This window comes from Mauremys reevesii, linkage group 7 (genome assembly GCF_016161935.1).
Source record: "Mauremys reevesii isolate NIE-2019 linkage group 7, ASM1616193v1, whole genome shotgun sequence".
Lineage (NCBI taxonomy): Eukaryota > Metazoa > Chordata > Testudines > Geoemydidae > Mauremys > Mauremys reevesii.
Genome location: NC_052629.1, coordinates 106,588,503 through 106,611,026, shown reverse-complemented (window position 1 = coordinate 106,611,026; position 22,524 = coordinate 106,588,503). Strand labels below are relative to the sequence as shown.

General features: G+C 43.8%; 1 protein-coding gene across 5 annotated transcripts in view; it reads left to right on the top strand.

Annotated features, from left to right (window-relative positions):
• GRIP2 (glutamate receptor interacting protein 2) overlaps positions 1-22,524 on the top strand; it is a 463,550-nt gene that overhangs the window by 361,661 nt on the left and 79,365 nt on the right. For 4 of the 5 annotated variants that reach the window (XM_039546764.1, XM_039546763.1, XM_039546766.1 and 1 more), the window contains one exon: positions 20,166-20,246. In XM_039546764.1, the coding sequence (XP_039402698.1) occupies positions 20,166-20,246 (81 nt within the window). Of the gene's footprint in view, positions 1-18,635; positions 18,667-20,165; positions 20,247-22,524 lie in introns of those variants that run through there. The other variant, XM_039546767.1, reaches the window with a different exon arrangement.

The window sequence follows — 22,524 nt, the reverse complement described above, 5'->3', positions numbered from 1 at the left end:
GAGCATGGGAACTTTTTTTTGTTGATGCCATTCTGAAGCCTCTTCCCCGTTCCTGCTCTCACTGTTTTAAGCTCATGGAATCAAAATCCAGTCCAAATCCTATTAAAGCAACTGATTTGCAACCTCCTGCATTGAACATTTTCCCACACCACTCCAGTTTGCAGTACTAGATGTCCGCCTTCACCGTAGGTAATCTCAAAATATTTCAAATCATTTTTTGGCTGTAAAGTGGATTGGAGTTGGAGGCTAAAAATGGGGATTGCTCCATTCTAGTGTAGCTTAACCAAATTCTAACTGGGCTTATTGCAAAACAAACTGGTAGGTGGCAGCTTCAAAAACAACCGCCGTCGGGCACCTCATCTCAAAGGACTGGCGGTGAATTCCCAGATCTGATCTCTTGTGTTGCAATGATACATTTTCGTTCCTAATCAGCCTTTGCTTTCCAAAACAGAGCCTTTGCTCCTGTTTTTTTTCTTTCCCTACACTTCCTCTGCCCCCGCCCCCACCATACCCTATAGGTGCAAGATATCAATATCCCAGCTCCCCTAAGCAATCATTGTATGGTGTCACGTATATCTACCTGGCATAAGGCTATTGTTGGGCAGGACTGTCTTGGATCTCCTAAATGCCCTAATTTTCATTATTCTGTTGCAGACATAGCGTAGCAATAAGATCAGCACAATAACTAACAGTATCTTAGACAGCCTTGATAGCTGCTCCTCATAATTCATTTGATTTTTTTCATCCTAGGGCAGATGGCATCCACTCTGTTTGTTTGTTTTTGTTTTTATATGCATCTGTTCTCTTCTTCCCCCCGACCCCGCCTGTATCTCTCATTCAGACCTTTATTAAATGTCATTGTATTTTAAGAATGTGTTTTTTTTCATTTTACCTTCTGTATCTTCTCTTCCCCCCCACCACCACCCCAAAACCCCCTTTACCATCAAGATTGATTCACAGGACACCTGGACTAGCATAAATCTCAGCTACAGACCTGACGCAACCTAATCTTTCATACTGGTTCTTCATTTCATTCTCTGGGTTTGTACTGCCTTCCTAACCAGCCTTTTCATTTGGGGATGAATCTGGTACGTGTAAAAGTGCCACAGGGCTGTGTTGAGCCAGTTGCAGTGTGAGCTTCCTCACCATGGCTTGTTACTCTCTCGTTGGGTCTTTCTGGAGCAGAGGCTGCCAGTTGTACCAAACGATTGGTATGTTTACACATCCCTCCGGAGTGATTGATCAATCTGGGGGGGGGGGGGAGGATTTATCAAGTCTAGTGAAGACTCGATAAATCGACCACTGAGCGCTCTTCTGCTGACGGGGGAATGTCAGCTGTCGACCTACTGCAGTGAAGACACCGCGGTAAGTAGATCTAAGTACGTCAACTTCAGCTACATTATTCACGTAGCTGAAGTTGCGTAACTTAGCTCGATTTTTCCCTTTACTCCCCCCCCCCCCCCGGTGTAGACCAGGCTTATGTATTGATCTGGGATATGTACACAGGAGTGGGGTGAGGAGTACAAGAGGACTAGGATAAGATTCACTACACTAAGGGGTATGTTTTCTGTCCTATCCAAGGGTTAATATTGTCTACACTACATGTGAATTAAGGAATTCAGGTTTCCTTAAGATTGCTTTATCATACTTGGCTAGACCTCACATAGCACTCTGAAAATTTAGCACAGGAGCTAAAACTTTATGTATACTCTTAGGAGCACTTCTATTTTGCGGGGTAGCACACTTTCTCGGAAGTACTGAACGTGTTTTTTAAAAAAAAATAAAAAAGCTCTGCAGTATGATTTTAATGCTGCCCCCTTTTTTAATTACCAACCTTAAATTCACATTGTTTCCTATAAGTGTCTTGTAGAATTCTGGGGATATGAAAGCTGATTTTTTTTCGATGTGTACTATAAATATCTATATCTGAGAAGGCAAGACTGGCTGAATTCTGCTCAGAGAACCCCACTGAACTTGGCATGGTAGCTCAGCTGTAACCAAGAGCACAATGCAGCAGCCCTCTGTTTTTAATGCCTCTGTCCAACAAATAGTTGCTGCCTCATAAAATATATTTTGGGCATCTAGTAAGGAGGTCTACAGATCCCGCCTTATATTTGTATTTCAGCTCCATGCTCCAGAGCTATTCTTTTACACACTTTCACTCTCACTCACTCACTAGTAACAGAAGGAGCAAAACTTTAGCACAACTTCAATGTGCTGTCCAATGCTTGTCTACTCCAGATGGATCTTAATGCATCATTTAATTCTGGTGGGAATTAGAGCTCAAATTTAGAGCGGGTTGAAATCCATGAGAACTTTTCATGAAAAAATTGTCACTGTGTTCATCAAATTTCAAACTTTTGTTTTCAACCAGCACCACTCAGAATGACTTTCTCACATTAATATATTTTAAGATCAGAAGGGATTGTTATGATGGTGTAATCTTACCTCTAGTATAACAGAAGCCAAAGAAACTCATCATTCATTGATTTCTGGTTGAGCTGTAGCATAGCTTTGAAATCAAGCATGGATGTCTAAGACTTCAAGTCATGGAGCATCCATTAATGTTCCAAAGGCTAATTATCCTCACTGTAAAACTAACTAACTAAATCTGTCTTGTTTCTCATCTGAATTTGTATAGCTTTAGCTTCTGACCATTAGCTCTCATCTCTTTCTTTGCTAGATTAAAGAGTTGTGTACTAACTTTCTCCCCTGTGTAGGTACTTGTGGACTATGATCAAGTCACCTCTTGACCTTCTCGTAAATAAATTGAGCTGCTTCAGATTCTTAGGATGAGATGTGTTTTCCAGACCTGTAATATGTGGATTCAGAGTGGAGCTCTTTCTTTAAAATCAGAGGAAGTTGTTTCTCCTAGATGGCAAGTTAATAACCCTTACTCGTTGATTTGGCCTGGGAGAATATCATAATACAACAGGTAATTCTTTAGCAGGTGCAGACTTACCAAAGCACTTAAGGATCCAAAGTGAGTTCACAAAAGGTAAAATAGATCAAAGAATTTATTTTTATTTCAGCAAGATTGCTGTTTAACTGGAGCTTGCGTTTTAAGATCCACAGGCCTCTTGTTATCAGTACCACAAACACAGAGCTTTGTTCTTTCCCTCTTATTTCTGCCACTCAAAATTTTGTGCGCACTTGTACAATTTGCAGATGTACTGTTGTAACAGAGTGATTGCACTAACCTAATTTAATGATCAAGCTAACACAGTGCTAGGGGGAGCTGGTCGAAATCTTTCAAAGTGCATGTGTGTGTGTGCCGGGGTGGGGGTCATAAAATGCTCTTTTCAAAACTAATCAATATTGTTGATGGGTTTTTTTGTTTTAACACATTTTTATGCAAATAGCAACTGAAATCGTTATCAAAACTTTTCGTTTACCAAAAGCTTGTTTGTTTGGTCAGAGCTTTTTTTGTTTTTTATTTTGACATTTTGTCATTTCAAACCTTTTGAAATCTATTTTTACTTTTTAAAATCAGTTTTGGAAGGGGGGAAAAGAAGAGAGAAATTGCTTTCATTTCACAGGTGGTAATTTTCCTTTCCTTTCCTTTCCTTTCCTTTCCTGACTGACTGACTATGCTGGAAAGCATTTTAGACAAGCAGGAAGAAAAGGCCCCCTAACAGTCATTCCCAGTTAACCAAAGGATCCAGTCCTCGATAAATTTAGATGCTAAATCTCAAAAGAATAGTCATTAATTTGACTTATTTCTTTGCAAGAAATTCTGTGGCTTCATCCAGGTCAGAAATACCAATAGTAGCATTTCCTCCACTCCTACTTATCAGAGTGTGTTTGTTTTTCCCCATGAAAGTCCAAAAGGGTTTAGATCCATTCCCAAATACAAGAGAATCAACCACAGATCGTAACTAATAGGAAGAGATGTAGTCCCTTGCTCTCTGATTTACTGCTGTCTATTCCACTGATTAACAGACCCTGTTGTATCTAGAGAGGCATTCTTCCTGTGAAATGGCTTTAGATTTTAGTCATCATTTCTCACTGTCTGTGTCACTCAGTTGGATAACTTTTAAAAGACCGACCTAGAACTATAACTTATTTCTTTTTAATGTTTACTTTGAAAGGTAGTTTCTTCAGGTGCACCAGTTGACTGTATTATCACTATTTCAGTTTCCTGTCCTGTTGCTGGATTCTCCCCAGTACAGTCTGCAATGCTGAATAAGAGAATTTGTCAGATTGACTGGAAAATGCAACTTTCATAAGATCACTTTTATTATTTTTCAGTAGTTCTACACCCAGACTTTTAAAGCTATTTAGGTGTTACTGTGCACAGCATTGCAATGCCTAACTGATTTAGGAACCAAAAGGGGTTTAGATACTTAGGAATCTAAATTCCATCAACAGTCAATGGGAATTTGGCTCTGAAGTGCCCAAATCATTTTTGAAAATGAGATTTAGTTTCCTAATTCAGTTAGGCATTGCAATGCTGAGCGCAGCAACACCTGAACTCCTTTAAAAATCCGGGCCCTGGCATATAATCTCACAATGAGTTGGGAGGTTTCGATTCTGAACTTTTTTTTTGTCCCTCATGCAAAAGGAAACTCTCTGTGTATTAAAGGTGTCCTGTAAGTGGGAGAGAAAAAGATTTCCCTCCTTCCGCCCCCCCTTTAAAAATACTACTTCATGCTAGAGAGCGGTTTGGAAAAGGGTTGGGTGGAGGAAGGGTTGTTGCTGCTTGGTTTTTAGCACAAAGTTAAAGTCTTGTCTAGTGCAGGGGTTCTCAACATTTTTCTTTCTGAGTCCCTTCCCCTCCTCCCCCCAACTTGCTGTAAACACTCCATGGGCCACCTGTGCCACAGTAACTGGTTTTCTGCTTATAAAAGCTTGGGACAGGGTCAGGGGCGGCTCTAGACATTTCGTCGCCCCAAGCACGGTGGCATGCCATGGGGGGCGCTCTGCCGGTCGACCGCGGAGGGTCCGCTGGTCCCGCAGCTCCACTGAAGCCGCGGGACCAGCAGACCCTCTGCAGGCTCGCCTGCGGGAGGTCCACCGGAGCCGCCTGCCCCACTCCCGGCGACCGGCAGAGCGCCCCCCGCGGCATGCCGCCCCAAGCACGCACTTGGCGTACTGGGGCCTGGAGCCGCTCCTGGGCAGGGTTAGAAAGCAGGGAATTGCCTGGGGCCCCCTGTTACAGGGGCTCCCGTGAAGCTACATTGCTCAGGCTTCGGATTCAGCCCTGGGTGATGGGGTTCAGAGCCTGGGGTTTCAGCATTCTATCCTGGGCCCCCGCAAGTCTAATGGTGGCCCTGCTTGGCAGCCCCCCTAAAACCTGCTCAGGCCCCTTCTCCCCCAGTTGAGAACCTCTGAACTAGTGAAATAGTAATATGGCAAGATCGTAGAGTGAAAAACCAAGCAGTTTGGCAGGGAAGGTATAGTTAGTTGGATACTTTGTGGGGAAGGGGTGTGTGTTTTTGTTTGTTGATATCTGTTTAACTTCAATGAAAAATTAACAATGCCATCCCGTCTCCAAAATGTTAAAGTAGGCCTTCTCTTTCAGCTCAGGTGGGAGGGCTCATAATGCATGTGCGTGTGCGCGCGCGCGCTCTCTCTCTCTCTCTCTCTCCTCCCTCTAGCAGAATCAGCCATTCTTGATTTTTCTCAAGATAAAAGAACCAAAACAAGCAGGAAAAAAAAACACAACCTGTTTTTGAAGAAAACTTTTTTAAAGGAGTGAAAACCTCATTAGAAGAGCAAATTAGATAACGAGCTCAGTTTAATGAAATTCTTTGCGGTCACATTTTTAAGTAATTCTTCTCTTTTTAATTTTCACTCAATGTCTACTAAATGACTGTGTTTTGTTTTTAGAAACTGTGTATTATGCATTCTCCAGGTACACTGATTAGATAAATGACGTTAGTTTGGACTCCAAACCAATAATAGATGACAGGCAATGCATTTGTGGCTATAACTCTTAGCCGTGTCTGGTGTTATAAGGCTGACGGCAGAGTGAGTTCAAATACTCAGGTCCTTGGAGTCTGCTCAAAATCCTGTTGAAGCCAACGGGCATTGATGTCAACCCTTACTAGTTAGACCAGTGGTCCCCAATGCAATGCCCGCCTATGTGCACCCGCCTACTGGCTGCTGGACAAGCAGCTGCCAAAATGCCACCAAGAAGCGGCAACGTCAAGAAGCGATCAAGAAGCCGCTGATTTCGGCGGCATTTCGGTGGTGACACCTCTTGATGACGCCGCTTCTAGGCGGGATTTCAGCTGCTGCTTGTCCAGCGGCCACGCTCCTCGGCGGCTAGTCGTCTGGCACCCGCCACACGGAAAGGTTGGGGACCACTGCGTTAGACATTGAGCCAAAGCCTGGACTCTGTGCAGAGCCAGAGTAAATGGGCTCTGTGCACACAAGTACAGAGGGTACTGAATTTCCCCTCCCACTTTTCCCTGAACAGCAGAAATGCTTTGTGTGGAGTGGTTATAGAGTTGCTAGTCCTATACTTTTTGTTCCACTGGCTTTATACGCTTGCGGAAGGCATGCAGTAGAGAATAATTGCCCTTCTGATTTCTCAACAATGTCATATCCATCAGAATCCCACTTCTTTTGATAGGAACCCTCATTATGGACTGTTGTGCTAAGTGCTACTGCAATACAAATAATTTCCAAAGTCATTACATCAGTCATGATTTCAAATAGCTGCTTAAAATGGTATTGAATGAAATGTGCCTTTAAAAGTCAACTCTTATTTTTTTTTAAAAGGAACAAATACACAAAGCAGGTATGTAGCTTTTTAGTTGAACAATAGCTATTGTCTTTTATAGACCTACTTGCCATGAATAAAGCAGCAAGGGGTTATGAAACTGACATGCCTTAGTAGGGTTCGTAGGAGAATGGATAAAGACATGAGAGGAAAGAGAGGGGGAAAACTGAATGTGTTCTGTGTATATTGGAGAAAAGGAACTAATAAGAAACATAACCTGCTTCTGGAGTGGACTGGGACACTCAGACTGAATCTCTGTGGCTCAGGTGCCGAAAGAAGCGATTGCACAAATAGATGACGTAGACATCTTTAAAATCTCTACAATTGCTGCCATAGGTAATTGCAATAACTGGGGCATTTTTCTATGCTAATAATAGGACCTGCCATCATACAACAGGCATTACAGAGTGGCAAATTTGAGACTTCCCTGGTCTTCTGCGGAGGGGTTACTTGTTGAGTAACAAAAGCAAGTGCTTTACAGACAAGTAAGATGACTTTTTGTTGTTGTTGTTTTTATGCCCTGAAGAGCTTACAACCAGAATGGATTAAGGACAGGAGATGGGATGCAAGAAAAGCAGATGTTTGAGACGTGATAGTTGGAAGAGGTTTTGTCGGTCATATGGCATGTTTTTATTTTGAAGCTTTTTTTATTAAGGCAAAGTTGCTATAAAATGTTGACCTGCTACATTGTACGTTGCTTATTACTTAGGGTACGTCTTCACTACCGGCCATATCGGCGGGTAGCAATCGATTTCTCGGGGATCGATATATCGCGTCTCATCTAGACGCGATATATTGATCCCCGAACGCGCTCCTATCGACTCCGGAACTCCACCAATGCGAACGGCGGTAGTGGAGTCGACATGGGGAGCCGCGGACGTCGATCCTGCGCCATGAGGATGGTAAGTAATTCGATCTAAGGTACTTCGACTTCAGCTACGCTATTCACGTAGCTGAAGTTGCATATCTTAGATCGATTTCTCCCCCCCCCCCCAGTGTAGACCAGCCCATAAGTCAAGATCAGGTTAATGTTCAAAGAACCTGACTAAGGATTCTGGCTTTCTAGCTGGGGAGCCCTCCTCCTCTGAGTGTGCTAAATAGGGTGACCAACTTTCTAAATACCTATTCTCTTTTTGCCGCCACTTTTGTGTATGTACTCGGTATGAAAGTTTTTTCCATTACAGGGACAGTCCATATTTTACTATACCATGACTGCACAGGAGAGATCACATTTTTCCAATAATGTGCAATACAAGGTCTTGCTGCTAAGAACAATAATAATAATTAAGGCTACGTTTTAGTCACAGGTATTTTTAGTAAAAGTCGTGGATGGGTCATGGACAGTAAACAGAAATTCAGGGCCTGTGATGTCCATGACTTGTACTATATAGCCCTTACTAAATCTTGGGGGGAACTGGGGGAGGCGGCCCAGAGGTTCTGCTGGGGGGAGGGTGTTGGTGGAGCTGGCAGGCTCCCTACCCTAACCCAGCTTCGCGTGGCTCCCCAGAAGGGCCGATATGTGTCCCTCCCTCGGCGCCTAGCTGGTCTGTGCACTGCCTCTGCCCTGGGCGCCGGCTACGCAGCTCTCATTGTCCGAGAACCGTGGCCAATGGGAGCTATGGAGGCGGAGTCTGCGGGCGGAGGCACCGAATGGCCTCTGCCTAGGGGCTGAGGGAGGGAGGGACATGTCACCACTTCCAGGGAGCCCCCCGATGTAAGCATCACCCATAGCCCTCACCCCCTCCTGCATCCAGCTCCCAGCCCTGAGCTTCCTCCCACACCCAAACTCTTGCTGCTGCTGGAGGGAGCCACGGTGGCCCGAGACTACCCCAGCAGCGGCCGGTGCGGCTGGCCCAGAGCCACACCAGCCGCTGCAGAAGTCAGAGGTCCCAGAATGTCACGGAATCGTGACAAACTTGCAGCTTTAATAATAAAGGGTTAGTTGTTCTGTTTAAAATGTGGATCCTTTACTGGAGCATTAAGTAAGCTGCTCAGGGGATCTCTAGGAAGATGGCATTTTGTCACACAATGAAGACAACTAGGGCCCACTATGCTTTTTGGAAGAAGTATGTTTGTATGTTGGAGGCATAGCAGATGGAAGGCTGAGTGGCCTCCAGATGTACGGAGCCGCACGGAAAGAGAGTGAGAGGACACTGGGGTGGCGGGTGGTTGTGTAGCTGGGATGCAGTGGCTCTTCAGTCTAGCAAACAGCCTGGGTATGTGCTGAATGATGACCTTTCTGGGGTGGGGAGGAGAAACCCCTTTCAGATGGCTCCAGCAATGTTCTGGAAGATCCTGTCAGGAATCCCTAGTTAAAGTCCCACCACCAAATTGAAGAAAAGATTTGAGGGGTTAGAGGGAGAGAGATTTTTCTCTGCCTCTGGAGTCTCCCTCCCCTCTGATTACTGCTGGATCATTGCTGCCAGAGATTACTCATCCCTAGGCCTCAAAAATGCTGATGAAGAGTAAACAGACTCTGGAATTCACTAAATGTCAGGTATTATCAAGATGTTTTCCCAAGGGAAGGTAGCCCTGGAGTTTTCCACGAGGGAGAGACAGACCACCCCCCCCCCACCATCCGACTGCAAATTCTAAAAACTGAAAACTCTGCTGGTCTATTTCTTAGGAACAAAGTAGAAGTTTTGCACTCAATATATGGTATTGCATCCTTCCTTGGTTATGCTATCATGAGAAAACATTTGTGTGGCTTTTGTTTTGTTAGTTTTTAACAGGGAAGCCAAAAGGAGAAAAGGTCCTCTGCCTCCCTACCTAATCCCTCATCTCTCTTCTCTGTTTTCTCCTGAATACCTGGCACCTGTGGGTTTATCACAGGCTAAATGGGAAATTTTAAGCCCTTGTTTAAAATATTGTCAGCCCATCACTGGCTGGCCATTGAATTGGTCAGTAAATATGTTCATTTAACACAGAAATAACGTTGAAATTGCTCAGGCTGAACTGCACAGTGGCAATTTTAAGAATCTCTGAAATGCAAAAGACGGGAAGAACACCACTTTCAAAGGCCCATTCAGGTCTGAGCAGCTCCCAACGGGAGAATCATGCTGATAAACACCTGCACACAGTTTTTGAAAGCGTAGGCGCTTCCTGGATGTAAATGTATGTGAGTTGTGAAGTTTACCTGTGTGGAGGCTGAGATAGCCCTGTGCAGTTCTAAATGCTTCCAGCCAGTTTCCTAAAGAATAAAAATGCAAAACACATTTTTAACACTTTTTTTTTTCTGGTGCAATGAGCAAAATATTGAGAATAATAAAAAGAGCATGTGCTGCAATAGCCTAAAGTAAAAGTGACTCTTCCATTTAAAACCTCAACAGGAGCCTGGAATGCCTGGCATAAGAATTCTATATATTCATTGCTATAGATCTATGCTATGTTTTTTGTTTTTGGTTTTTTAATGTACAACAAAAACATCAACTTGGGTTTAACTTTGTAATTGACCAGGCATAGGATGCTGGCATCACTATAGCAAAACCAGGAATGTATAAAGGAATTTAGGCACTGAGTACTGGGGAAAGCTTCCTGACAGTGGAAATCTGTTCAGCTGTAGTTAGGGATTTGATCCAAAGCTGACTGAAGTCCATAGAAAGACTCCCACTGATGCAGACTTTGTTTTTTTTTTTTAAAAGTACATGTTCTGCAGTCTTCCTTCTGATTGCTGTGTAGACATACCCTGAGAGTCCACTGCCAAACAGTCTGAGATCTGTGGGAATTTTGTGTGAGAATGTGCATGTTTGTGTGTTCTTTGGTACCTTTTAGTGGAGAAGAAACATGGGGGGGCGGGGGAGGGAAATGTTTGAATGAAAAATTACCTTTATTCAAAATGAGACTGTGGATTTCATTTCCCACACCCCCAACGAGATTTTTGTGATGTGGTTTATTTTTGTTTATGGTCCATTTCTGTGGGGGAAATATAGAAATTTTTCATGGAAAATGCTATTTTGAGACCAGTTCTTTGTTTGAGACTATTTGTTGGATGCTTTGTCTCTAATTTTTTAGCAGATCAAACACCTGCTATTTGTGCACAGATCTGTTTTGGATTGAGAACAGTTTCTTGAGGGAAGTTGTGGAAGTTCCATTATTTAGGACATGATTTAAATCTAGAAGGGACAAACTAATAGAAAATATACGGCAGGGAATAGTTCTGCATTAGCAGGGCATTAGACTGTGGTGGCCTCGAGTGCTTTCCATCTATCTAACATGCATATAAACCCTACTACTGTAGTATCTGAGCACCTCCTCTTCTCACAATGGTGCTCTTCCTTACAAGGCACACGTTTCAGATGGGGAACTGAGGCACAGAATGACTAATTGACTTGCCTAAGGTCACATGGGAAGCCTGTGGCCAAGTAGAGAACTGAACCCTGGTCTCCTGCATCTGAGGCCAGCACCCTAATCAATGGACCACCCTTTCTGTACAATATTCAACCATTATGATTGGTGTGGGGCATAATTCATCTTCTTTGCTAACCTGGGTGTAAAGCTTGTGTGTTCAAAATCATTCCCCAGCCTGTAATCTTTGAGAGAGTTCAGATCTGAACTGGGCAGTTATCAGTGCAACAATCCATTGGATTCGAAAAAGACAGTCAAGGAGACCTTTATAATGCAGATCCATTTTTCCCTCATGTACTAAGTTGATTGGATTGATATCCCCCTTACTATGGATTCTCATTCTCATCCCCCCACCACCAACCCCTCCCCCCTCCAAGATATTGCAAAGCAAAAGATCCTCAGCTAGTGAGGCTGAAGAAACAGAGAAGGGAGGCACTGGCTATTTGGAGAGCAGGTAGCAGTAAATTTGTAATGCATATTTGACATGACCAGCACTTTGGTAACATGGTGTTTGTACAGTAAGCAATTCAGTTCTGACTCTGTAGTTCTGTGTATTTAACAGCAGGCAAGAGCACCTGCAAGTCCTTCTTTGCAACAACCTAGCAACACCTAGGCATGGATCTGTGTACAGGAGTTGACGGCAATAAGTTCTGAATATGAAAAGGGGAGGCAGGGGAGAAGCACAGTGGTGCTTCACGGGCATGGACCCTGGTTTCCTGGCTAATAAATTCTGTGTTACGATGCAAAACAGCAGAATCTCCCTTATCAGGGAATGGAAAAGACTCCAGTAAAGCACAAGAAGACAGTGAAAAATTTAACTGCGTATCTCTGACTCATTACTGCATCAGACTCTGCCATTCACAGCTGCTTTCCAACATAGGCTTTTAGACATACCTGCTTTCAGATACTCAGTGTGATGTGCCATTTGTTCTTTCGGTTATAGTCTTTCCTAAATAGACTCTTGATGTCTGAACAGATGATTGTCTATTGACGTAATGCTCTGTTGTAGCCGTGTAGGACCCAGTATATTAGAGAGACAAAATGGGTGAGGTAATATCTTTTTACTAGACCAAATTCTGTTGGTGGAGAAAGAGAGAGAGAGAAGCTTTCAAACTTACACCAAGCCCTTCTTCAGACCTTGAAAGCTTGTCTCTCCACCAACAGAAGTTGGTCCAATGAAAGATATTGCTTCACCTACCCTGTCTCTCTCAGCAGTTTTTAGAATCAGGTTGGTTTCTGTTGCCATAGAAGAAAGTGAGGTGATAGAGATATAGGAACACCTGCCATAATTCTCAGGTACTCCATCCCATCAAACACAGGGATGGGTGGGCCTGCCTCCTATGCGTGGTAGATGGGTATTGACTTACTAAACTTACTATCTATCTGCTTATATTTGGGTGACACCTTTTTTTGAATGACATGTACTGTCTTGACCTCTACATCCTACCTTATACTGATAGGCCATGAATTTGGTAGGACCCTATTTTGGTGAATTTCATGGTCCATAGGATTTTAAAAATTGTAAATGTAATGATTTCAGATATTTAAATCTAAAATTTCATGGTGGTGTAATTGTAGGGGTCCTGACCCCAAAAGGAATTGTGGGGGGGTCACAAGGTTATTGTAGGGGGGTTGTGGTACTGCAACCCTTACTTCTGCACTGCTAGCTGGGAGCCCAGCTCTGAAGGAAGAGATGCTGCCAGCAGCAGTAAGGATGGCATGGTATGGTATTCTCACCCTTCTGCGCTGCTGCCTTCAGAGCTGAGCCCTCAGTCAGCAACCGCCCAGCTCTAAAGGCAGCAGTGCAGAAGTAAGGATGGCATGGTATGGTGGTGCCACCCTTACTACTGCACTGCTGCTGGCGGGGTGCTGCTTTCAGAGCTGGGCACTCAGTCAACAGCTGCTGCTCTCCAGCTGCCCAGCTCTGAGGGCAGCAAAGAAGTAAGGGTGGCAATACTGCAGCCCCGCGCCCCCCAAAATAACCTTGTGACACACCCCACCCACCCCCCGCAACTCCTTTTTTTGGGTCAGGATCCCCAATTTGAGAAACGCTGGTCTCCCCCATGAAATCTATATAGTATAGGGTAAAAACACACACAAGACCAGATTTCATGTGGGGGGAGACCAGATTTTATGGGCCATGACATGTTTTTCATGGCCGTGAATTTGGTAGGGCCCTACTGATACACTAAAACTCTGGCCTTGGATTTCCATGTTTGCATACTTTTGTCTTAGGCCTGGAATATGTAATCCAAATTCTCAAGGATGAAAAGTGGGTTAGACTGCTAGCAACAAGGAAATTACTTTACTTTACTTTCCAGTATCCACTGTGTGGGTGCCAGTAGGTACCTTGTGATCTGGCACCCAACTGCATTTACTGGTGGTGGGGCTTCTGTTGTTACAACTTGGCATGAGTTTAATGATCATTAAAGCCAACAGCCTGGCAGCTCTGGAGACTGAAGTCCAAGGAACAGAAAATAGCACAGCATGCCTGGATGATGTTGCCCCAGCTGTGAACTGAAGGGAACCCCTCTAGTGGGATGAGATTGCTCTGTCTCTGTGGCCCAGCCATCCTTGGACTGTCTGCTGTTGACAGGGGTTAGTCAGTCACGGAGCTCTAAGAGGAGGGAGTGAGGTTAGCAGTAATATTTAATAGTAACTAATATTCATTAGTAATTTGGATCAAGATTACTAGTTTCTTTCACATAGACCACCAAACAGCTGTACCATAGGAACATCTTTTGGTCCCTACTAATCTGGGCAAGATTTGAACTAGTGACGTGAGCCTGAATTCAGCAGGGTATTTAAGCAGGAGCCCAACTTTCAGTGTGAGTAGTCCCATTAAATACAATAGAACTCTCATGCTGAAAGTCAGGCACCTGCTATAAAAATATGAGGATATACCTATCTCATAGAGCTGGAAGGGACCCCGAAAGGTCATTGAGTCCAGCCCCCTTCCTTCACTAGCAAGACCAAGTACTGATTTTGCCCCAGATCCCTAAGTGGCCCCCTTCAAGGATTGAACTCACAACCCTGGGTTTAGCAGGCCAATGCTCAAACCACTGAACTGTCCTTCCTCCTGCTCATATACCTTGCCGAATTGCAGCCTTGGGGTGTGAAAGGCTCTCTATCCTGTTACCAACCCCTGAGCTATCTCCTCCCTCTCTTTGAGCTGTAATGTTAATAAATGCATTGCAGGTCTTCGATCTCAAGGCAACTCCACTTGTGGAGGCTACTTGATTGATTGATTGCAGCCACACAGAATTTTCAGTAGGTGTTCAGTCTTTGAATTTCCATTGAAAACCTATAGATGTTCACAGAGCTGCAAGGAAACCTGATTGGAGTGTGTTACCATGGCGTCTCATTCTTCGATTATCCTGTGATAGATTTTCTGGTATCCTGAGACTCTGCACTCAATGGTCATATTGCCACTGACCTCACAGACTGAAATAGACCTCATCTGTTGCTATGTCATGAGAGCATTTATAGCCAGGACAAGTTTGAAGGGATGCTGCCGAGATTTCTGTGTGTTTCTACCATGAAAAAATACATAATTAGCAAGACCTTTGTGTCCTGATAGTTTGTTTTTTCCTTAAAAATAAACAGTAAGTTAACTTAATTTTAGGTTGAATTTAGGATTCTCAGACCTCTCTCAAATTCCCAATATGCACAGTCTGGCTGGGTAGCACCTGTCTGTGAGGTATCCCTGCATGTGGAAAATTTAGCAACATTCTTCCACCCCACCGCTCCCTCTATGATGCCATCACAAGGAGCAGATTCCAGGGACTATGGAGAGAAACCTGCTGGGAAGAGGGAAGCACCACTGTTTTAAGGAGAAGTGGGGTGGCACCTTGGTCTTGTCCGTATAAGCAGAACCATGACCTCCATTCTTGTCTGATCTATGTACGATGATCAGTTCTTGAGCTGTGCCCTGCTGCAGCTTTTCTGCTGACATGTTTGTGCATCCACACCTGCCATGCTGCTTAACTATGTTTGCACCTATGCATTCTGGGAAAACTTCAGTAGCTATCCCATACTGCCTCAGCAGGGGATAGTGCCCAGTGGAGATGCTTGGAGAGTGCCAGCAGTAGTATGTGCAGCTGCTGTGATGTCCTAGGCACAGACCTGGGAGATAGGAGCACAAGCCAAGCTGGCTAGATAGGTGTGGTCTAAAATGATGTGCTGAGACCAGGAAGACACCATTTGCCAACCTAGGCCTCTAGCTATACCTAACTGCTACTAAGCCTGTGGTGTCTGCGCATATATCATGCTGAGTCAACCGTATCATTAACTGTCTACTCACTGTGGTAAGCATTGTAGCCTTCCCAGGGCCTTACAGTTGACTCCCGACTCTGGTGCATGCTTCTGCCTCCTTTCTCATCTCCCTAGTGGTGACTTCCAAGTGGTTTTGTCACCGTTCTTGTTTCCCTACTCCTCCCACCTGATGCTTATTACTGCAGGTGTGCTCCTGTTATAAAAACATGTTCACACTGCAGCAGAACACCAGCGCCATGCCATGGCGCGAAGGGTATGTGGGAGGTTGTCCTGTGTTAATACCGGAACTGAAATTTGGAAAAGGCATCTAAGAATTTAGTAGAACCCTTTTGATTGGCACAGATCCTAGTAGAAAAACATGTGCAGTGTTGCTGTCTCTCATGATTTTATCACTAGTCTTGTGATATCTGTTGGTTTTTAAAACCCCAGCCCCTGGATTCACATGACTATTTGAGAATCTCAACTTTTTCTCTCTTAATGAGTTTCTAGTGTCCTGGTTGTGAAAAGCTTGAAGACATGAACCCCGAAGGCTCCAACACCAGAAAGTAATCTATATTGGGTTCTTTTTATTGGCTAATATCCACACCTCATTTATCAATTTTGTTATTTGGGTGGGGGAGGAAGCGGGGACTCATGAATTTTGAACACTTGGGGTTGGCAATACAATGTATGCCGAAAGAAGTGATTCTCGTGCTTACCAGAGCCTCTTAGGAATATGTTTTGTGTAAGGGAACAGAGATAAGAAGAATGGAGATCCCTAAGCATAGAACATTAAACCTTTAACAAATTTAACAACTCCGTTAATGCCAGTTTGAGTGGCAGAGCAGGAAATCGGCCGAAAATGAACAAAGGGCTGCTCAGTGGGGAATCTAACGCAAGCAAAAGCCAATTCACACTTCGACAGCCTCCTGCGGCAGCTTCCTTAACAGCACAAACATTTTAGCCAGATAATGAGCAAAACCAAACATTTTAGCATAATAAACTGCTTTGGAGGAAAGAACCTTGGTGCTAATTATTTGCCAGCTGATCTGTCTGTCGATGAAATACCAGAGGATTTTGTTGACAGGCTTCCTTTCTGCAGATCTAATCATGAGCACTGAATGGAACTTCATTACTTGTCCTAGCTGTTTAGCTGTTGATGATGGCTGCCATTAATATGAGGGAAATTTAGTTACTTTGGGTTGTTTCCTAGAATGGGAAGCCTATTTGTTTGCCAACAGCTATAGCACTTTTTGGATGTGAGAGGATAGTAGCTACTAACGTGAGACTTCACATTTAGTGTTTATTTGGGCTACTGCAGGGAAATTAAGCATAGAAGTGCTCTGGTGGTTAACTAGTCTGGGCTGGTGTGTTTATGTGAAGCAGATGGTTGGCTGCTGTACTTTGCCATCGGATTATTGAGCTGGCTTCAGATCCTCTTCTGTGGTTTCCCGGTAATGCTGGCTTTGCATTTGCTATATACAGTAGCATTTTGCCTCAAGGGTAGCACCTTGTGTGTCTCTGTCAGGCCAGTTTACACTATACTTCATGTGTTTTTTCCTCTTGACAAGTTCATAATGCAAATGGCTTGGTGTCATTCTGGATTAATTGGCCGCCTCAGACCCAAAGATGCCATTTCCTAATGACATGATCTTGATCTATTGTGCTCCAAGCATGGCAGAGCTCTGTTCTGACGGCAGTTGCTGAAGCAGAAATCCTGTTTGAAACTTAGCTGTTGGCCTGCTTACTCTAAGATTGAGGCTATGGTGAACAAGGGAAATGCCCCAAGTCCTGCACATTGTCATCATGGCAGGGCATTTTATTCAGAAGGCTGGATGTTCACATAGTCAAAGCAGCATTCTCTTGCTTTTGGATTCCTCTAATTTTGGCTAATATGGACACTGCTGTGTGAGCCTCGGCATTGCGTTCTATATGGCTTAGTCAGCAGTGCTAGAGTGGTTGTTTAAAGAAAGGAGGTGGCCCTGTGCTATTATTCCGGAAGTCTTCATTCAGTTACTAGGCACTCTCACTCCCTTGACCGCTAGGGAGATGGAGAAGACCCGGAGTTTCATACCCGTTTGTAGTGTGGAGCCCCCACTCTACATGGTGGCGGCAGTGCTGTGAAAACTGGCTTGCTCCCGGAGCCCCGATTAGTTAAGGGGTAGGCAAACAAGGGGAGGTGGCCTCTCCATCCCCCTAGAGTCTTGTTACCTAGAGGGCAGGCAGGAGATCCCCTTTCTACTTCCTGTTCCTCCCACGGGATGGTGTTGATGCTGTCTGAGAAGAGACTGCATGGGGCCCAGCAGCTGGTATCTGCTGCTGTTGCAGGGACACAGCAGGCCTAGAGTTTGAGGTCAGGGCTGGGAGATGTGCTTGGGGAGCAGCTGGGGTGCCTGGCAATACTCCATGCCCAAAGGAAAGCGGTGCCTCAATTAGTGACTGAGGGACCGAAACTGGAGGGGCAGTTTGGACTGTATGTTGATGCATTTTGAGCAGCATTGTGAAGCACTGAATTCCTTATGCTGTCCTTAGCTGTCCCTTTCAGTGACACTGTGAGGCAAGGAGTCAAAGTTGGGGGCTCCCCTCTAAGGCAGGTGGTTCCTATCATAGTAATGACCTTCATGGCTGAGGTCACGACAGTGCAAGGTCTCCTGGTGCTTATGGCTTCCCCATCAAGGACATATTGGTGGGGAGAAGAGGTCAGGAGAGTGACTTATATTTATATATATATATATATATATAATATGTGTGATTTTTTTAAAACCAGGTGTTGCAGCTAAACTGTCCTTAGTAAATTAAATCTATATCCAGAATATTAAACCCAGATTTAACCCTGCCCCCCACTTCTGCATCACCCAAGGGATTGTTTTCATTATAAATGCAAATTAACTTTCACACCTTTTTTGATCCTAGAATTGGGGCCAAGCTATACAAGCTCGTATCAGCAATCAGTGTCTTGGCCTGATTGCTTTAATTATCTGAACAAGTGTAGCCTGTTTCAGTGCTGGTGTAGACTGCTTGTGTTGTGCTGTCAGATCTTGGAAGGGGGATTTCACACCGTGTGGTTTCATTCCGAAGAGGCCTTACCTGCTCCACTCATTTATTTCTTTTTAAAGGAAGTGCCTTGCATTCCATTTTAGAGATCATCATTACATGTTGTGCTAACGGCAAATTTGTGGATTGGCAAGGCAATTGGTTGCTGTCTAGCTCCAAGACTGCTTCAGGCGGGCTGAAAATCTTGAGTGCCTGTACTTGCTGGGTTCCTGGCATTTGATGACCTGGTCAGGCAGGAAGTGCGTAGACTTGCATTAATAACAACAGAATGGTAGCAGTAGGAGGTAACCAAGCATTTTTCTTTGCTCATGTGGGGCCAAAATCTGCCCTGATTTATACCCCATAGAAGCCTATATCTTTCAGCGAGTTACAAGCTAATTGTCTTTTGATGGAGTTAAATGGAGTGTAAATTGGGTCCTTTACCTTAGTAGAGAGGCAAAACTCCTGTTGTCTCTGACCCCTACATAAACTTACTGGGGGAGGGCAAATAAGAGAGATTGTTCTCCAGATTTTTATTTTAACTAAATGTTGTAATCTTTCCAGCTATTGAAGATAAGAGTTTCAGGATACCGCAGGAATGCAGTGAATGGGAATCGGGTTTATCTGATCCTGCATTGCTTTAGTATAGTCTCCCTAACTTTCTAAACCAAGATTTACTGAAAATGTATTGAACTGCAATGTTCAGCATTTTATAAAGTGCCCAGTTACTAAAGGCACTTCATGTATGTGTGGTAGTGGAATGAGTGGGAGTGTTTATTCAGTTCAAACTAAACAAGAACTTTACAATTTTTAGCTTTTTCAGTTCTGAGTGATCAGTTTCATTCTTTATCTAATCAGTTCTTCCATCCTAAATGATTGGAAACCCATCCCCAGAGGATACTGCAGTGATTAGAAACTTAAAAAATACCTATGTTGTAGAGAATTATTTTTAAGTCTTTGTTGTCGATTTATAGAAACCAGATACTGTGGAATACCAATCATTGCATTCCTAAGTTCCTTGATGTTTGCTTTGCTTTAACCTGTCCTGAAGACTTAATGACTGGCATATTTGGTTCAGTCAATTTTAAAAACCTCTTTTTTCCACTTCTTTTTTTTTCAGTATCCTGATTTTCCCCATGAATAAACTATATGCATCTTCCAGTAGGAATAGATAAATCATACTTAATACTTGCATTTGGATTTAAATTGATGTCAGACAATTCTCTTTCTAATACCATTTCCTTCTCTTCCCGCATTTTTAAGCCTTTTTTTTTCCTGAGAAGGTGGTTTCTCTACTGTACAGTAGCTGAAGCTTTAGCAAGGAAATGTGACTTTGAAAGAACAGGATCTCTAAGAATAGGCAATTTAATTCAAGTATGGTGATTTAGTGCCCTGTTAGTATCCTGATGTATTACTCCATTTCCAAAGACCATGCATTTCTTCACAAGCATGATGACAGGCTTAAAACTTGAGACTGATGTTACAGCTTTTCCTCATCGCTGCTGTTGCACATGATTACAGGACTAAGGGAATTTGCTCTCTCCTAAAGGATTAGCTCCCAGAGAAATAAATCAGTGTGTGTTATCACCCCACTTATCTCTTCTTTCCCTCCCTCCCCCAAAGGCTGTAGAGCCAATTTAGATTGTGAAGTGGTCCTGTGGTTAATAACACCTTTTTCTCACCTGAAGCCAGGAACTGGGATGAGACACTATCTATAGAAATGGTCATGGCTGAACTCTCTTTTAAAAGTAGCTTTTGCTTTCAGTATAATCTTAGCTTCTGTTTGTTTTTTCTTCCCCGGAAGATGATGGCCCTTACTCGAAGGGGAGCAAAGACTCAGGTGGACTGGACACAGCCCTTGTCTCCAGAAGGCAAAGCATTCCAGGTAAATGAAAGAACTATTGCTTGTTCCCACTCTAATGTAGCTGTCATCCCCGACCAGTGATGTAGCAGTAATCAGAGCATCAAGCTGCGGTATGGTTGGTCTCATTGTGGGTGGAATGTAACAGGCACTAAGCTGTGCAGGTTTGTTCTGCGTTGTTCTTATTACAATAGTGGTTAAAATGTGCCAAGCGTTATACAGGTCTAGAGACAGACGATCTGTGCCCTGAAGATCTTACAATTTAAAAGAAGTGTGGGGGGTAGGAGGTGGAGGGAAAGGCAGGAGGAAAGAAGTGGTGAGGGTGGTAGGCAAATGTCTTGCTAGTTCGATATTTTAATGTATTTGGTAGATATGATTATGCACATCTGCCTGTCTCCCCAGCAATTTTTGTTGTTCTGTTGACTGCCGTTATCTGTTACTTGCTAACTATTCCTTGCCTATTTTATACTGGTAACTTTTTTACCCCTTACCTATTAATTCAAGCTTATAAAACGTTTTCCCTTCCACTTAGACTAAGACTCTTTGATCAGGACATCAGCTCCCTCATTGCTGCCCCATGAGAAGTACAGCCACCCTCCACTCTGCCATCCGCTCCAGAGGTTCTCGCTCAATGGACAAGTCTACACTGTACTCTGGAGGTGTGATTGCAGCACGTGTAGACGTACTCAAGCTAGCTCACTAAAAATAGCCGTGAAGCTACAGCGGCACGGGCCCGTAAAAGCCCACCCAGGATCCTGGGTATGTGCTCAGGCCGGTGACCTGGGCTGCCATTGTTTACTGCTGTTTTTAAAGAGCTAGCTCAATCAAAGCTAGCTTGGTTATGTCTACACAGATTCCCGTCACACCTCCTGACAGCAGTATAGACGTACGCAGTGAGAAGACAAGAACTGGCCACTTGCTCATTTGGTGCATGATGATCGGAACCCGGTGAAAGGAGTTTGTGATCTAGGCCTAGTTCTGAATGGGCAAGTATCTGCAGGGCAGCCGGTCTGGGAGCTACAGCTTGAAGCTGGAGATATGAATAAACTTGGAACTCGAGACTCCATTTCACTCTTAAATTTGGGCCCTGGTTGGGGCCTGCGGTCGCTACAAATGTACTGAAGCTGGCTGAAGAATGAAAACATGAAACATTTAAAACTTCAAAGCTTTTTCTATTTCACAGGATTCCAAACACTCATTTTTTTTTGTATTTTTTGGGACTTCGTTTAGACTGAATTTTTAATCAGAACCATTATCAAAATGGTGCTTGATGTTTTCCGTCTGCCAAACCCAGGTTTTTCAGTAAATGGTTTACCAAATACCTGGTGTTTCAGTAAATGAAAAACTTCTATAATAGTTTTTTTTTTTTTAAGGCTATAGAAAAATTGCAAAAAATTAAACCTTTTCAAGAAAAGTCTGGTGGGGGGAGGGCAGTTCCTGTGAAATTCTTCATTTTTAAAAAACTTTTTTTTCTTTTTTTGCTTTGACAAACTTCTACCAGATTTTAAAATTTCATTGAGGCATCATGGGAGCAAACAGAGTGCTAAACACTTGGTGTGGACTGGGACTGAGATGTTTAGCAGCATATCAGCTCTTGGTGATCCACTCTGAGTTCACACTGTAGTTAGTTGTGACCAATGTCCTCTAGGGTTAACCCTGACTACGTGCAATGTTAAATATGACAGTCCAAGTCTCTGCCAACCTCTAAATTGTGTTTAACATTGTGTTAGGTAGCGTGACTCCTCAGTCACATTCTAACATGATGTAATTTTCCAGTGCAGAAAAGCCGATAGGGGACCAAAGATGTAGTCTGGAAATAGACTCTTTTACTGCTGTTACTGGTGGTGGACCTCTTCTGTAGATCATTACAATGCTCTTGAACAGTGTCAGAGGGCCACACTGGCCAATGAACACACATTCTAACAAAGATTGGGGCTTGGTATCCTCGTATTTATGTTGAAAGATGAAAGTAAGAAAAGTAGAGCGAGGATCTGTGGGATTTGTACTGAATGTGTTTTGGGGGGGTGGGGATGAGGCAGATATTTGGCCCTGCTCCATTGCTTTTGTATCCCTTGGGAGTCCTCAGATGGAAACAAGCTAGCGTAGCCAGGTCTGTGCCTCCTGCTCTTGGCCTCTCTGGGGTAGTGGGTATTCCAGGGATGGGAGGGTGCGCTGTGTGCGCTGTGCTGTTGTAATCCTGGGCTGGAGCAAGAAACTATAGACTATTCTAACTCATCCCGGAGGTTGAATCAATCCCTGACTGTACGTGACAGGGATGAAAAGGTGTTGGAAAGCCATGTTG